Source organism: Rosa chinensis, chromosome 1 (genome assembly GCF_002994745.2).
Source record: "Rosa chinensis cultivar Old Blush chromosome 1, RchiOBHm-V2, whole genome shotgun sequence".
Lineage (NCBI taxonomy): Eukaryota > Viridiplantae > Streptophyta > Magnoliopsida > Rosales > Rosaceae > Rosa > Rosa chinensis.
The window spans coordinates 46,335,127-46,351,353 of record NC_037088.1 but is presented as its reverse complement, the minus strand read 5'-3'; the positions used below and the strand labels follow the sequence as shown (position 1 = coordinate 46,351,353).

The 16,227-nt window shown below is 37.0% G+C and overlaps 2 protein-coding genes and 1 long non-coding RNA gene across 15 annotated transcripts; all 3 read right to left on the bottom strand.

Moving 5' to 3' along the window:
- Positions 1 to 2,613: 2,613 nt before the first annotated feature.
- Positions 2,614 to 7,831, bottom strand: LOC112183834. 13 transcript variants are annotated; one of them, XR_005804962.1, is made up of 11 exons: positions 7,355 to 7,831; positions 7,084 to 7,222; positions 6,765 to 6,830; positions 6,616 to 6,671; positions 5,813 to 5,913; positions 4,584 to 4,669; positions 3,726 to 3,838; positions 3,364 to 3,565; positions 3,207 to 3,273; positions 3,027 to 3,125; positions 2,614 to 2,929 (listed from the first exon to the last, which is right to left on the bottom strand). It is a non-coding gene; the product is annotated as an uncharacterized LOC112183834 (long non-coding RNA). The 13 variants fall into 13 exon arrangements; XR_005804963.1 differs by having other exon boundaries at positions 3,364 to 3,543; XR_002929975.2 differs by having other exon boundaries at positions 3,364 to 3,517; positions 7,355 to 7,830.
- Positions 7,832 to 10,981: 3,150 nt separating this feature from the next.
- LOC112181751 (16 kDa phloem protein 2) lies at positions 10,982 to 12,574 on the bottom strand. The gene is made up of 5 exons (XM_024320151.2): positions 12,388 to 12,574; positions 11,953 to 12,018; positions 11,711 to 11,837; positions 11,462 to 11,588; positions 10,982 to 11,211 (listed from the first exon to the last, which is right to left on the bottom strand). The coding sequence occupies exons 1-5, from the start codon at positions 12,455 to 12,457 to the stop codon at positions 11,203 to 11,205; spliced, it is 399 nt and encodes a 132-aa protein (XP_024175919.1). The 5' UTR covers positions 12,458 to 12,574; the 3' UTR covers positions 10,982 to 11,202.
- Positions 12,575 to 14,636: 2,062 nt separating this feature from the next.
- LOC112181752 (elicitor-responsive protein 3) lies at positions 14,637 to 15,853 on the bottom strand. Its single transcript, XM_024320152.2, has 5 exons — positions 15,685 to 15,853; positions 15,434 to 15,499; positions 15,198 to 15,324; positions 14,976 to 15,102; positions 14,637 to 14,764 (listed from the first exon to the last, which is right to left on the bottom strand). The coding sequence occupies exons 1-5, from the start codon at positions 15,749 to 15,751 to the stop codon at positions 14,756 to 14,758; spliced, it is 396 nt and encodes a 131-aa protein (XP_024175920.1). The 5' UTR covers positions 15,752 to 15,853; the 3' UTR covers positions 14,637 to 14,755.
- Positions 15,854 to 16,227: the final 374 nt, after the last annotated feature.

Here is a 16,227-nt window from a genome sequence, read left to right as displayed (position 1 = left end):
TCAGTAAAGAATCATCTTTTCACCTAAATTTAACCCCAAAAAAAAAAAAAAAAAAAACCTAAACTCATGAGCAAAGAATCATCTTTTCACCTAAATCCAAACCCCCTTAAAATCTCATGCTTATTTCCACTATCAGTATGAGCCCACAAATACAATACACGCTAATCTGCTTACTCAAAAAGTCTCTAACTTTTCCAATCCCACAAAAATTCTGCTTACCAGAATCAGATTCAAAACCAAACCCACTAAACCAGCAGCTAAATCCACAAAATTTCCAACAAATCAAGCAAAAACAAACCGAGATCTACAAGCGAATCGCACCAATACACAAATCACTAGAGCAAATCAATTCTGAGAAAGCAAGAAAATTCAAAGATTTGAGGAATTGATGAGCAAACGTACCAACTAGAGTGGTTGGGTTCAGTGGCCCCTGAGATTTGAAAGCTTTGGGCTTTTGCTGATAGAAGAAGCGGCTTTCGGTTTTTTCACAGCCTCGCTTCGCCGCTCACTTGGTCGGTTGCTTCGTCGCCTAGCTTCGTTGGCTGCTTCGCCGCTCACTTGGCCGGCTGCTTCGTCTCCTAGCTTCGCTGGAGCTTCGTCGCCTAGCTTGGCTAGCTGCTTCGCCGCTCACTTGGTCAGCTGCTTCGTCGGAGCTTGGCGGGCTGCTTCGTCACCTAGCTTCGCCTGAGCCCTAGATCAATTTAGGGGGGATCTAGATTTTGGGACGGTTTTGATTTTGGGATCTGGATTTTGGATCGGTTCTAATTTTGGGAGAGTGGCATGTTTGGTAATTTTTGTAATATTTGAGTGTTTTTCTTTAGGATGGGCTAACAGGGTGTTGCAATTGTTGGCCGCATGGGATATTAGTTTTAGACTTTGCTATTGGTAATTAATAGTGTCATTTTGTAGTTATTGGTAAAAAGCTCTTTTTTTATTTAAAATGCCAACTCCAAAAAAAAAAAAAAAAAAACTGCTATTGCAGTTAACAAAACAACAAAACGGCTAAGATCTTTTTTTTTGTAATTTCTTCAATTCAATTTGCTATTATATTTACTATTTTAGCCTTCATGTGTTAAATTATAAATTTTTAAACTATTATCAAAGAAGGGTAAATTGTGGGTTTTTGAAAATTTAACCATAAGCCTCATTGGCTTAATTAATACTGATGACAGATATGTAAAAACATGTCCAACTACGTCTATTTTTAATCCAAAACAGAGTGTGACATATTACCTGGTACCTACTACCTATTCAAATAGGCTCGAAGGTATCACTTCGTGATTTTTTTTTTTTTTTGAAAAGGCAGAGGTACTACCCTAGGTGGGTGCCTCATTATTATTAATAGGAAGAGAAACCATTTACATATATTTATATATGTAGAACAATGACAAGAAGATACATGTTATGCGTACCTATACATGTGTGTATCTGTGTGTGTGAAAAATTCATCGATCGTTAGAAAAATATATGATAATGGAATTGTTAAAAAAAAATTAAAAAAAAAAAGGTGGTAATGAAACTTACAAAAAAAATTAGTGTCCTCGAGGTCGTTGGCACCAACAAGGACTTCAAGCGTTTCAGGAGGCATGTTTGCAGGATCGAATGAAAACGAAGATTAACAGACAGAAGAAAGTAAGGAAAGCACTACTAGAATTTTTGCCTTTTACATCGGCCAAAAACCGATGTTAAAAAAAAAATCATCCGATGTCTTAGTGGGTGATGTTAAAGATCACGAACAAAAAGACATCGGTCAAAAACCGATGTCCAGATCCACAATAGACATCGAATAAGCTTATGGAACCGATGTAAAACAATTATTATGATAACATATTAGTGTGTTTAGATATTGTTAAACCTTCATATTTTGGCATTTAATGCTTAATGAAGTATAGGTCCAATAGCATAGATATTCATTTTAACATCATTACTGATATTAGAAACGATGTTTATTATGGTATCAGACATCAGATTATTTTCATTTTGCCTGCCGTTTATGAGGTTCACACATATTTTCCATATATCCTACTATTTAAGATTCAATCTACATTCCTTAATATATAATAAACGATGTGCATTATTATAATAAACATCGTTTCCTTTTATGCAGCGATGTCCACTTTACTATTAGACATCGTTTTCCAAATTGTAAATCGATGTCTAGATTGATTCTGCACATCGTTTCTCAAATTGTGAATCGATGTCTACATTCATTCCGGACATCGTTTCCCAAATTGTGAATCGATGTCCAGATTGATTCCAGACATCGTTTCCCAAATTGTGAATCGATGTCCGCATTGATTCCAGACATCGTTTCCCAAATTGTAAATCGATGTCAACATTGATTCCATACATTGTTCCCTGTAGTTTACATCGACGTCTATTAGTTTTTTAAACATTGCTTCTTACTGAATACGTCGTTATCCATGAAAAATGAGACATCGATTTTAGTTTCGAAACTGATGTATTATCTCTTTCTAGACATCGTTTTGTAGTTTAACACTGATTTGAAACAGACACATATACATCATATCTTTTATATGAGATGATGTCCAAGAAATTAATTATAGCTGCTAAAATGCTTGTAATCCACATTCAACAACATGACTTTCTGAATTAATTGAATATGGGGCATTGCATTAATTTCTGTCGAACAGCAGAATTGTTAATAGTTTCAAAAATAGGCAAAAACACCCCAACCTACATCAAGGCTAGCCCAAAATAGACCATTGCAATAACTATATGCAGTTTAGTTCACCTGCAACTGTACAACGTTCTACTTCAAAATGATTCTACAAAATCTAGCTAGCCTTACTCAAAATCACTTTGGTAGAGTCAGCATCTATAGCAAAGTCTGCAAATAGTCAGCTACTTCAATGCGGACCTCGTCAAGTTCATCTTGGGTGTATACTTTCCGAGTCATCACTGCCCACTATGAATATATTCAATAACATAAGTCATAATCTGCCCACATAAGTCATAATCTGCCCACTATAACTAAACCAAAGTTTCCATCATAATGCATATACCTTGGTCGGAAATGAAAGCGTGTCATCATTTATAATGTCCTTCATGTATCGCATTACACAATAGCCACACTCAACTCCACCCGGTTGTTTAGGTACGCCCTGTTTATTCACATTATTGAATTAGAAAGTTCATACTAAATAGAATATTGTAACTTAATCAACCACATATATCATACTAACCGGAAGTAGTTTCAATTTCGGCACCTTGTTAGTCCTACCCGTTTCAGCATTGAAACTTTTAATTGCACTGCACAACCAAACAATGTCATTATCTAGCAGAAAATAACTTAGTTATAGATAATTGAAAATAAAAAACCAAGGACATGCATGTGCTAACTTTATCACAGAGTTCCCCCATGCTTGGTAATGGATTGATTTTCCCAAAGGGTCCAAGATGTAGATTTCATCCTCCCATATGATTGTCAATATCCAATGTTCCCTACATTATTAATGTAGCCCACATAATGTATTCCCAACTAAACAAACTGCAGCTGACCACCAAAAGAGATGAAGAATTCTACATTATTATCCAATGTTCCCTACATTATTATCCAAGATTTATCCATTGCTGAAATTTAAAAAAATGTAAAAAAAAAAAAATTTAAAATTAATAAAGTCATGGCATCAAACCAAACTGAAAACTTCAAGAATTCATAAACTTCAAGCACAGACCAAAGTGTATAAAGTTGGATTGCTTACCTGAACACTTGGATTTATCTTGAAGTGATTGTTGAAACTGAATGCTCCTCAAATTTTAGACCCTCTGTTGTACGCTTCAATTGTTCAGACACTTCCTCTACAAGGACGCTCTCCTGCCAACATATTAAAGTTTAGAAAAAGTAGCAGCCTTTAAATAATACGGATATAAGTCTGAATTAAAGCAATTGGCAGATAACTGCAGAATTTAAGAACTATAGTATATTTGTTTCAAGCAATCTGATACCAATGGACTGGCAAACACGGGTAAACATCATTGAAGGAATTGCACAAGGACTTCTCTATCTTCATAAGCATTCTAGAGTTAGAGTCATACACAGAGATCTGAAAGCTAGTAACATTCTACTTGATGAAAATATGAACCCTAACATATATATACTGATATACATATACAAATTTTTCTGAATATTCCTCTTTCTAAGCTTGATATAATAGTTTATGCAGTGGTTACATGTCTCCTGAATATGCCATGAGGGGCATTTTGTCTGAAAAGTCTGATGTTTACAGTTTTGGAGTTCTACTGTTTACAGTTTTACAGTTTTACAGTTTTTTTTCATCTAATGGTCTCTGCCTTATCGAACTTGTAAGTTGTAATGATAATTATAAACTTAGCAGTCAGTCAATTTCTAATAGATTAGAAAAACTCACATACTTGCATCACAAACTAATGTTTCAGGCCTGGGAATTGTGGAAACAAGACCAGACCCTAGAGATAAAGGACACATCACTTGACTCTGGTTCCAAAGAGGAAGTTTTGAAATTTATTCAGGTTGGTCTCTTATGTGTTCAAGAGTATGCAGAAGATAGAGCTACCATGTAAGAAGTAATATCAATGCTTACAAGTGATGTCACACCTTTGTCCGATCCAAAGCAACCTGCATACACTATTTCAAGAAGTGAAGCAGCTGGCTCAACGCTTACGTTACCTGATACAAGTTCAAATACAGCTTCAGTAAATAATGAATCCATGACTATGATGGAAGGTAGATAAGTATGCTACTTAATGCTTGTAGAGACTGCTGCAACAAAATAATAGGTCCTTTCATTTGATAAGTTCTGATCCCCATGAGTTTCATGGACCAGAGAGAATGCAGTCCAAATAACAGTCGTAGTAATAAAAAATTTGGTAATCACTTTTCTTAACATTCTGAGCAAACTCAACTACAAAGAAGGCACCACCTACACTCATGGATCTAGCGTCCTTATAACTTGAAGTGTAGTGCCCCATTTTCTAATTTTATTTTTGATTAGAGATCAATGAAGTTGTCTTGATAAGATCGAGGGTAACAGAAATAAGAAAGAAAAGCAACATCACCCGAACTCGATTGTGTTTTTTCAAAGATACATCATTTCCTTTCCATTTCCAAGTTCACCCAAAGTTACAGTCAAAGCACAGGACTGGTTATCACCTATTCCCTATAACTGTACAAGGGATTACTTAAAAAGTTACATCTAATAGAAAAAAATACCAAAGCCATACAACCAAAAGAAATAATCAAACCCGTGTTTCAAGCAATCTGATACAAAGCCATACAACCAAAAGAAATAATCGAACCCTCAACCAGGACCAGTAGGACAACCCCAGTTCTGACCTACCTCAAATAAACCCAAAAAACACAACAGATACTATTCTAAAACAACTTTCCTAAAAGACCAAGTTTAAGCCAGATTTCAAGAAGCAATAGGTAAAGAACAAAAACAGAACCAATCCATAAACTGATTAATCAAAACAATCGATACCCATATCAGTACTCATCTCAAAGCTTCAAACTTTACCATCAAAGCCATCAATGAAGCACAAACACAAAAGCATGCACCTTCCTTGAAGCAAATCACATCAATAATGTGAAGCTTTTTAGTTGATAAACAAGCAAAATTTGAGATTGGCAGACCACTACTGGACATGTATGCTACATTTGGTGAAATGGGTCCAACAAAGTTTGGAAATTTAAGCTTATGGTTTAGTTTGAGACCCAAAATTTGCAAAAACCGAAACCTAAAACTCAACAAAATCCCAAAAATTTCCCAAATCAGTGACAAAAAATGACAAGAATTGAGAAAGAGCGAACCAGAGATAAAGAATGCCTAGAAAGCTCCAGTTACACGGTAATGCAAGCTTCGAACTTTGCCCAGCTGAATGAAGAATAACTCTGTAGATGAAACACAATTCCTTGGAAGCAAAATAAGAAACAAAAGCTCAGAATGTAATCACACTTTCTAAATGGAAATCATATCTAAACAGAGTTCATTGATCTTTAATATTATTGTCTAATGGAACTCATATCTAAATGGAAATCATCAATCTCAGAATGTTATCTTCATTTGGTCATATTTGTTTCAGAAACAGAATAACTAAAAAGGAAAAAAAAAAGAAAAAGAAAAAAGAACTCATGAATCCAGTATTTTCAACTCAAAATCATAAACATTACCATTTACTAAACAACAAAAAAGATCAATGAGATTAAAAATTACATACACCATTTATATACAAAAACAGTGGATGGAAGTCATGAAACAGAAGCCATCATTCAATGTTTGCTCTTTGCAAGATATACAGAGAGGTTTCATTATAGAAAAGGTCACAACTTTAGTCTAATTAAGGTTATCCGGAATGGCATGGTCCTTAAGGTAACTAATGTCAATTCATCTATCCACCCAAACAGAAATAGACTTGTAAAATTAAGTACTATAGCACGCTTTGTAACAAAAGGTTTGAGTGGTTGACTGGCAGTTTTGCCAATATATATTTCACTACTGAGATTTTTTATAAGGTTCATATAGGGATCCCCGTTTTGAAATGTATCACTTCCCTATAATACAAAAGGAGAAAGTTAGGAGGAGCCATAAGAGGTAGAGATAGAAGAGACTATACCCTGTCCCCGCAAAGAAGGTTAAAGGAAATATGAGCTCCCAATCATTATAGTCATGCTGCAAAAATTAAACCCAATTACCAAACACAGTAGATCGAAGAAAGACTGCAGAAATTTCAGAGAGGCTTGTACTTGGAAATTAATCACATACCAAACAGATAAGGCATCCTCAGCCATAGTTGCATCACTCAAGTATCCAGTCATCAATATTAGGATTCTGAAATACCAAATAGAGACATGGCTTATGATAAAATAAAGAAAGACCCAAAAAAACATTCAAAACAAATTATGATATCAAACACAGATCTGCTACTTTTACAACTTGAGAACCAATTTTTACTTGAATACCATCTGTAAAGAACTTGTCTTCAGCAAATGTTGTAACTCGTGTCAAACATGTAAGACCAAACCAAGCACATAACAGTTGACTTAACCAATACATCAATCGCAATAGTTAACTTGACCAATACCTTCAATTACAGAAATGTATATGCCTTATAGTAATGGATACACCATCTTTAACAGAAGGGTACAACTTGGCTTTATCCTCAACTACAAAGTCATGAATCTCTGCCGAAAACTCCACACCTGCTGGACGGCCACCAACAACTACAAAATGCAAAATTCGAAGAACCAAGACAATCAAACTACTTGATCAATCATGAAGAAATTAACAAAGAATCAAAATTCAACCTATTGGGAAATTTAAGATTCAATCACCAAGAAATTGAATTAGTTTACCTTCGGGTTGGACTGCCCGGGCTGATGATTTCCCTGAGGATTTGTTTGCGATTCGAAATCCCTTCTTCTTCTTCTTCTTCCTCTACCCAGGTCACTCGGCTCTCTTCGCTCTCTCTCAGAAGTTTACAGAAGAATGCCAAACTGTAATTGAGGAAAGTAGAAAGAGCAAAAGCCTCACTCCACAACAGTAACCGGGCAACTGAGCTTTAGTATATAGTGCTTGGATTCGAAGAACCAAGATGATGAAGAGGAGGAATATAGCGAAGAGGAGGCGTAGAACGAAGAGGAGGAACAAGAGCTGGCCTGACTCGAAAAAGATGGAGGATGAGGTGTCGAGTTCTGCTTGGATTCGAAGAACCAAGAGGATGAAGAGGAGGAATAGAGCGAGGAGTCGGTGTAGAGGCTGTCGAATAGGAACTAGGAAGAATAGAGGCTGTCGAATAGAGGCTGTCGAATAGTTAGGGCAACTGGGCAAGTCAATTTTAGTCCAAATTTGTCTAAGTGTGGGAAACAACTTTTCATCCCCGCGTTTTCTCTCTAAAAATTTTAACTTAGCCGCTCTGCGTTTTCGCCAAAATTTAAATCAAACCTTAGACATCAGTCAACAGTAAATATCGATGTCAGTAATATACATAGAAATCGATATTTGAGAAATCGATGTTAATTACATTGTTTTACATCGCGTGAATTCCTCACCGATGTAATTGTCATGATGTAAAAGGCCAAAATTCTAGTAGTGAAGAAAGAAAGAAGAGGAATAGACAAGTACGACTGTTGGAGTTTTTTTAATTTGTATTAAGTTTATAGCGAGGTCAGGACGACTCTAGAGATAAAGAGCATTTCTTTCTTCAGCAGACATGCACTTACCAAGCCAAGCACTATCTCCTATCTCCTATATTTTTGAGTGCTCCCGTCACTCCACGTGGCTCATGTGACAGACCGCACTGATTGGTCCACGTCATTGTTGATTGTATTTTCCTTTTATGTTGGAACTTGAAACCTAACGCCGTCAACTAAGAACCCACTTCACAATATTGGAATTATGAACATGATCTGAAAGTTCTTCCACTGACTTATGTGCAAAGCTGGAATTTTCAACTTGGCCAGAGAAATTGGGAGATTCAAAGAAGCATAAGAAATTATACAAAGCTAGATTGTTCTTGAATTTCTCCTTCCCAACATTTAATTTTCATCCATTGATCTGATCTCATATAATTTTTTTTTTGAAAAATATCTAATCTTCGTGCAGTTGGAGCTTATTGCTTGGCTGTAGTTTGAATATTGGATGTATTCCCTTGGGATTATTCATTGGCAATTTCATAACGACCAAAAGCCTAGTTCTCTCCCACCTTCGGTTGGATGTTCCCAATTTTTTTTTTTTTTGTCAATCTGATTCCTCCTGGCATAAGCCAGAGAAGCAAGTCTACGATTTTCTTCACTCTCTCAATTGAAAGGACAAGATTCTTGGTATTCATCCATTTTAAAAGGGCCAAATCCCAATTCTCTCTCTCCTAGCCTTGATGGATCATTCCCAGTTGAATCTCAGTTCGAAGCTTTATATTAGGGCTGGGATTTTTGAACCGAAAATCCGAGAAACCGACCCGAAATGGTCTATTCGGCGCGGTTCGGCGCGGTTCTTGATCTGAGATTTCTGGTTCCATACAGAAACCGACCCGAGAAAGCTGGTATCGGTTCGGTCCCGGTTTCCGGTGTCTTTCATCCCTAAGAACCGATGTACTAAAACACACGTTTTCAGAGGCTGCCGTGCTTCCCCGACACCGGCCAAGTCCTCCACCTCCACCATAGGAGCTGCCGTCAAGGTCGCCGCTGCTGCACCAAAATCGAAGGCCAAGGCCAAGCCCGAAGCAGACGCCGAACCGATCAACCCCAAGAGAAACGTGAATAGGAACATCGGCATTCTGAAGCCAACAAGAGGGAGATCATTCGCAATAACCAGCTGAAGGAGTTGTTTGAACGTTGAAGGGAAGGAATGGGTCAACTTTTTGGAGATTGGGAAGTTACTTTCGCATCATTTTGTGAAGGCCAAGTGAATGGGAATCATCTTTTGGTTATTATATTGTGTAAAAGTAGGAAAGGGTCTGCACCCTTCTTTTGAGACCGCAAGTAGGGGTTTTTTAATTGCCCACTAGCCCATGCTTTTTAACCCAAAAACAATAAACAAATACCCGACAATAAAAAAACTCACTTCTACATCCTGAATCGGGATTTCCAGTTCATCTTCATCACTTCCCCAATTTCCAGTTCCAGTTTCTTCTTCCCCCAGATTCTTCCCCAATCTAGATAGCTTTGCTGTTTTCTTACTCTGTAAAGGAACCGGTTACAAGCTATAACCGAACCGAAAAATACGGTTCTAGTTCCAAAACGGTTCCGGCAAAAAAAAGGGATGACACCGAACCGGAAAAAATATATCGGTTTCGGTTTCGGTTCCGGCAAAAAATGCCAAAAACAGAACCGATCCCAGCCCTACTTTATATTATGACTAGAGATAACGTCGTTATGATTGTTTTAACAAAGAAAAAATAAGAATGACGTGGACCAATCAGAGTGTTCCGTCACATATGCCGCGTGGAATGACGAGAGCACTAAAAAAATTCTCCTTATTATAGGGGTTGACGGGTTCAATTAGTTCAGGTTCATTTTCATCCTCGATGATGTTAGGAACTTAAGATCAAATCAAGAAATCACATTTCTAATTTTTGTATGTTGGCAACATTGAATAATTAATACTATGCATTAGTTTCATTTCCTTTGTTCTTTTTTCCTTTTCAGGTAATATGAGGTATGGAATTTTTTTTCCTTTTCAGAAAATATTAATGCGGTATTTTAAGAGTTATGAAAAAAAAAGACATCAAATTTAAACAATACAACTAGCACAAAGAGAAAGAAAGAACAAATCAATGAAAAATAAAAGTTAGGGAGACCAACCTTATCTCGTCGACATTGGTCATGAATGAAATGAGGAGGCTCGTCTCATCAAGTCAGTGCAGACAACGATAAACCGGTAATAACAAGAGCATATGTCTGCCACTTGATTTGTGATTTTTTTTATCGAGATCACACGGTTCCTCAAAAACTTCCTAGGCTCAGAGACTAATTTGTGCCAAGGGATCATGTCAGAACTCTTCCTCCCCTCTGGCCACCAAGAATATATTGGGATTTAACTCCAACAAGAGTCAGTGGGATTCGAACCCGGGTGTGGGGTTCCACACCTGGAGGCTCTTACCAACTCGACCACCTGTGATGGTTATATGTTTGTGTTCTTTAGTTTTAGGGAAAACTAGTTGCTAAGCCCCTGCGGTAGAGAGAGAGAGAGAGAGAGAGAGAGAGAGAGAGAGAGAGAGAGAGAGAGAGAGAGAGATGACAGATCCTGCAACATACACAGCAAAATCTTCCTATTACTATTCAAAAAGTAATGAACAATGTTTTGAGATTTGCCTTTTAGTATATATAGAGTATATTAACTAACATTATTTGCACCAAAAAGTTTAAGAGAACTGCAAGAGCCTTATTGATCGAGGCTTATTATTTGCAGCGCAAAAATCGTCCCAGCCCGACCTGAACAACCAGAATTAGCAAACTTGAATTTATTTCAATCCACCAGACAAGTCGAGCCAAACATAGATCGATCCATTATTCAAACACAGTACAAAACCAAATTGTCTAATATTTAATAAAGCTCTTTATTCTTCTAGGCCAATACCACCAGGCCGGTAGCTAAATTCAACATCATACATTATCACACTGTTCCCCAATTCTTAGATAGTTGTTGTTTCCCTCCACCATAGCTCTCCTCCGCACCAGCATATTCTCTGGGAAACAGAGGTGCTTCAATATCTCTGCAACAACGAATACAGTCCATTAATTGATGACATATATCAGCAAAGAACTAAAGTAATGTAGTGTTTGTGCTTTAAATGTGTGGCTCCACATGAGCACATAGAATGTGGTAGAGCATTTAACATCCATATCAAAGAACTAAAAGTTGATTCTTACAAGAAAATATTGAAAACTAATGATAATGATCAATGAAAAACTATCTAGAGAAAATTAAGAAGCAGCGAACTTGGATAAGTGATCAGATAATACCTCAGGATCAGGAGTGAAATTGAGCCCAATTGTGATCTCTCCACGGTACTTCTGGTGCTTGCTGACAACATTGTATGAAGTTGGTGGAATGCTTCCTTCAGTGAACAATTGTGGCTCTAGAGGAATGCTGCAAACAGCCAAAGATAAGTTAGACGTACATCTGATTAATATATAACATGAACTACAATGTCCTTCACCAATAAATTACAGATGAATGCATATGGATCAAAAGAGACAGTTAATACTTACGTTGCTTCTCCAACAAAATCATCTGCGGTGAAGGTGTCTTTGTCCATTATTTTCAAACGGAGTTCGGTCACATCATCTGTCACTGTAAATAAAAAATTTTCATTCCATTCCGGGTTGGTTCCTTCCCCTGCAAAAATGCATATACATAAAATACACCTTATTGAAATTTGCACACACCAACTTTAACCCTTAGTTGAAACCCAAAAGGTTAAAACAAATGGCTAGAAAGCCTAGAACTATACCTTGAGCCACAGTGCTTGTTTTCTCTTGGGTCTTGACAGTGAAAATGACATAAGGATCCATTTTGGCTGTAAAATCAAGCATTGAACCCATGTCATACATACATTAGCAATTTCAGCGAAATCTAACGCAGACACATTTGAAAGAAAGAAAAAAAAAATCATATATATTAGCATCATATATATCAATCATTTTTGGCCTTATTTCTGGGCTCACAGACACAACCAATTAACCACACACTTGGCATATAACAGATATGAACAGATATGGCCATCAAGCCTGCAATTAGTTAACACTTAACAATATTCATCTGATATATATAGCGCAAGAAATTACTCAGATGAGTCAGATCTACAGATGGTTAAGCAGTAAACAGCCATGCATGCGAGCCAGAATTCGATCATTTTTCAATTCTAAAGAGATCGAGAGGTCATTACTGAGAAAACTAGCAGTGTCGTAGAGGTCCTTGGCATCCACGAGAACAACTTCAAGCGTCCCGTAAGGCATGTTTGGATCGGATGAAACTCAAAGAAGACGACTGAAAATTTCACAGAAAGCTAAGGAAGAGAAGAAAGCAGTGAACGACTGAGTTGGTGGAGTTTTTTTTGGGGGGGGGGGGGGGTTGGGTTTATATTGGCGAGGAGTTCTCGAGGAAATGCATAACAGCTCCCAACCCCGTTCACGTGTGGAACGGAGCCGTTCCATTTCCGTTATATGAGATGCCAAGTACAGAGGATAGAGTTTATGGTTAAATTACATTTTGCTCCCCCTATGTCTTTGATTGGGTTTTATTTTGTCATGGAACTTTAAATTTTAATAAAAAATTAGGAGCATTCTCACAAAAGAAAAAATTACAGATGAGATATTTTGGTTAACGTGAATTCGTGATTTTTCTTTGAGTGGAACAATATAGTTGAAAGGATGTATTGGGACTCTTGAGATAGGTAGAGCTTTTGTAGCCCAGTAACAAAGGGTGGTTCTCATGGTCAGAGTTTGGGTCCTATCGACCCGTGAAATCTATAACCATTGGTTCTACATTAGGAGTATGAATTGGTCATCTTCTCTTATTGAAGTAGTTGGGATTTAACAGAGTCATTTACAGTCCCCACCGTTGTAACATTTTGAATTAATGGAATTTCTTCTTTTCTAATAAAGAAAGTTGAAAATGTAACAATTTCGTACCTATGACCATTAAATAACTATGTGACTTCAATAAGACCAAAAATTGAAGTTTTTTTGCTTGATCAATAAACAACTCATATATAACAACTAGTCTATTGTGAGTCGAATTCACGACCTCTCATTTATAAAAGGAAAACTTATACCTTTAGACCAAATGAAATTGAAGTTTGCCTTTCGATAACATATTATATGAGTTTTTTTTTTTTTTGAATTTTGGGGTACAATTTGTGCGATAGTCTAGGTATATCGGTTATAGTAGAAGAGACAGTTTGTAAATCTGTATTTTTTATTTTTTTGTAATCTTAAAAAAAAAAAAAAAAAAAACAAGAAAACATTACATTATATACCATGAAATCAAAGTATAGAACTACTCAATCAGACACACCCAAAAATTGATCATTTTTAAGAGATAACACTGGGGAAAAAAAAAATCCTACAATTTGTTTGTATGAGGATCCTAATCAAAATTTTCCATCATATTTCCACATCATCTCCCATATTCGAAGCTCAGCATGATCCTGCACTGTACCTTAACATATAAATAAGAGTACTTTATAAGAGATGTTCAGATTCTGTGGTTAAGATTCGAAGCTTGCAATATGTAGTCCTATTGTCTCCCGTAAGAAAACGCCCTATGTATAGCATGCATTATGAAATCTAAGAGCAAGTTCACCCGTAGTCAAGAAAAGGCAAAGTCGAGAAGTCAAGAATTCGACCAGTCAAGTTACTATTCACTGCCACTGGACATGGGTTTCCACCCGTTTTTTTCTTGACCAGTCAAAACTGTTCATCGATTTTAACTGTTCATATAGCTTAAAGAACTGTTGGAATCAAATTTCTCCTCATACAGCGGCTGCTAGACATGTGGCGCAGTACCATTCGTCCCTGTCTGGCACTACAGGACAAAATCGTGACGCCCACGCAGAAAGGCAGCTCCTGCTTCTTCCGTGCAGTCCACTCTCTTCTCCAGCGCGTCTGGTAAGGTGGAGTCAGTGGCTGACGTCAGCCACGTGGGAGGCGGGCCGAGCTGGAGCATTTGCTTGACTAGTTAGGAGTTTAGTCAGGGCCTTGCCCTTTTGTTTCGCCTTGGTCATGAAAAGGCAAGACTTGCCTGGTCAAAGATGGGCCGGTGGAAGCAAAAAAAAGAGCTAGCCCAGTCAACACATCATCATTCCCTCATTTTCCCCGGGCAAAGTGATACCGATGGACTTGCTCTAATGCGAGTAATTGTTTGCACTTCGCCGGTTTTTCTACAATTAAGTTTCAACACCTATGTTTTATCTCCACAAGTACCGTCAATAAGTGAGTAAAAAATTGTGAGTAAATGTGAAATCTAAGTAAACAATCAGTATTAGGAAAATTGACTGATTTTTTCAATCCACCAAAAAGTCGATGCACATAGAGAACGATGGGTTTGAAGTTTGAACACAAAGTACAGAACTTCAATGACTAGTAAAATAATATTTTTATTCTTCTCTCAGCTAGAGGAACTGAGCATATCATACATTATTAAACTGAGTGCCACAAGGTGGTTCTTAAAAAGTTGATGATTGTTTCCATGCATCCACCATATATAGCTCTCTCTCAGCAGCACCAGTATACTGTCTAGAATGAAAAGGTGCTTCAATAGTTCTGCAACAATGTATACGGCAGTCAGTAAAAAAATAAGCACTATAAGAATGTAGGGATTGTGCTTTGAATTTGCAATGTGTGTTAAATACAAAATGGGGTAGGCTTTAATTCATTTCTATGTGAATAATTGAAAGTGAATGATAGAAAAATTAAACTAGGCAGGAGGAAATTAATTAACCTAAGTTGGAGAACTTTTGATTAGTGATAGTACCTGAGGATCAGGAGTGAAATTGAGTCCTATTTTGATTTCTCCGCAATATTTCTGGTGCTTGTTGACAACATTGTATGAAGTTGGTGGAAGGCTTCCATGAACGAACAATGCTGGGTCTAGAGGAATGCTGCAACCAACCACAGATAAATTTGATATCTAATTAATTACTTTCACCAACAAAATTCCAGATGAATGAATATGAGAAAATTAGTTGACACTGACGTTGCTTCTCCAACAAAATCATCTGCGGTGAAGGTATCTTTGTCCATTATTTTCAAACGAAGTTCGGACACATCATCAGTCACTGTGAATAAGAAACTTTCATTCCATTCTGGGTTAGATCCTTGGCCTGCAAAAATGCATGTACAATATACTTCCAGCAGTCACACAACAGCACACACCAAACTTAACCCTTGGAGGCCCAAAAGTTTAAAACAAATGGATTGCAATCGAGGTACCTTTGGCCACAGTGCTTATTTTCTCTTGGGTCTTCACAGAGAAAATGACATAGGGATCCATTTTAGCTGCCATGTAAAAGCATTTAACTCATGACATAATAAGTATATTCAGAGAATCTGAACACAGAAAATTGCCCAAATTTGAAAGAAAGAGAGCATATATTATATTATGTTACCAAGTTGATCATTATGTTATGAATCTAAGTGTAAGCTTACTGAGAGAGAGAGAGAGAGCGAGCGAGCGAGCTTACTGAGAAAACCAGTGTTGTGGAGGTGTTTGGCATCAACAAGAACAACTTCAAGAGTCCCGTAGGCCATGTTTGGATAGCGGAGATGAAAACCAAAGAAGACGACTGTAATTTTACAGAAAGCTGAGAAAGGAAAGAGAGCAGTGAACGACTGTCTTGGTTGCTGCAGTTTATATAGGCGAGGAGTTCACGAGGAATTCATTTGCCTGCTCTGACTCCTTTTAATGAAAAAACTACAAGAATCTTTGCCTGTTTCCAACCCCATCTGATCTAGGTTCACGTGTTACAACCTTACAGGGATTTTCTAATTTCCGTTATACACGATCAGTGGCGGACGCAGAAATTTTTGTGAGTGGGGGCAAAAAAACAAGGTTGAACAAATAAATATAAAATACTACAATGAATGAAGCATAATTTTTCAATCTTTCGATATTGATACTATTTTCAATGAATACATATTTTAACTTCCTAGCAGATAAAATGACTTGAAATTAATATATTTTTTGATACATAATTTTTTTCTTTTAAATCAAATAAGGGACACAT

What these genes read in the sequence shown, in the direction of transcription:
- LOC112181752 (XM_024320152.2), bottom strand. Translation starts at nt 15,751, where the DNA reads ATGGCCTACGGGACTCTTGAAGTTGTTCTTGTTGATGCCAAACACCTC. An exon ending in AATAAGCACTGTGGCCAAAG is followed by an intron (nt 15,325 to 15,433) that starts GTACCTCGATTG and finishes GCATTTTTGCAG; the next exon opens with GCCAAGGATCTAACCCAGAA. An exon ending in GATTTTGTTGGAGAAGCAAC is followed by an intron (nt 15,103 to 15,197) that starts GTCAGTGTCAAC and finishes GGTTGGTTGCAG; the next exon opens with CATTCCTCTAGACCCAGCAT.
- LOC112181751 (XM_024320151.2), bottom strand. Translation starts at nt 12,457, where the DNA reads ATGCCTTACGGGACGCTTGAAGTTGTTCTCGTGGATGCCAAGGACCTC. An exon ending in AACAAGCACTGTGGCTCAAG is followed by an intron (nt 11,838 to 11,952) that starts GTATAGTTCTAG and finishes GCATTTTTGCAG; the next exon opens with GGGAAGGAACCAACCCGGAA. An exon ending in GATTTTGTTGGAGAAGCAAC is followed by an intron (nt 11,589 to 11,710) that starts GTAAGTATTAAC and finishes GGCTGTTTGCAG; the next exon opens with CATTCCTCTAGAGCCACAAT.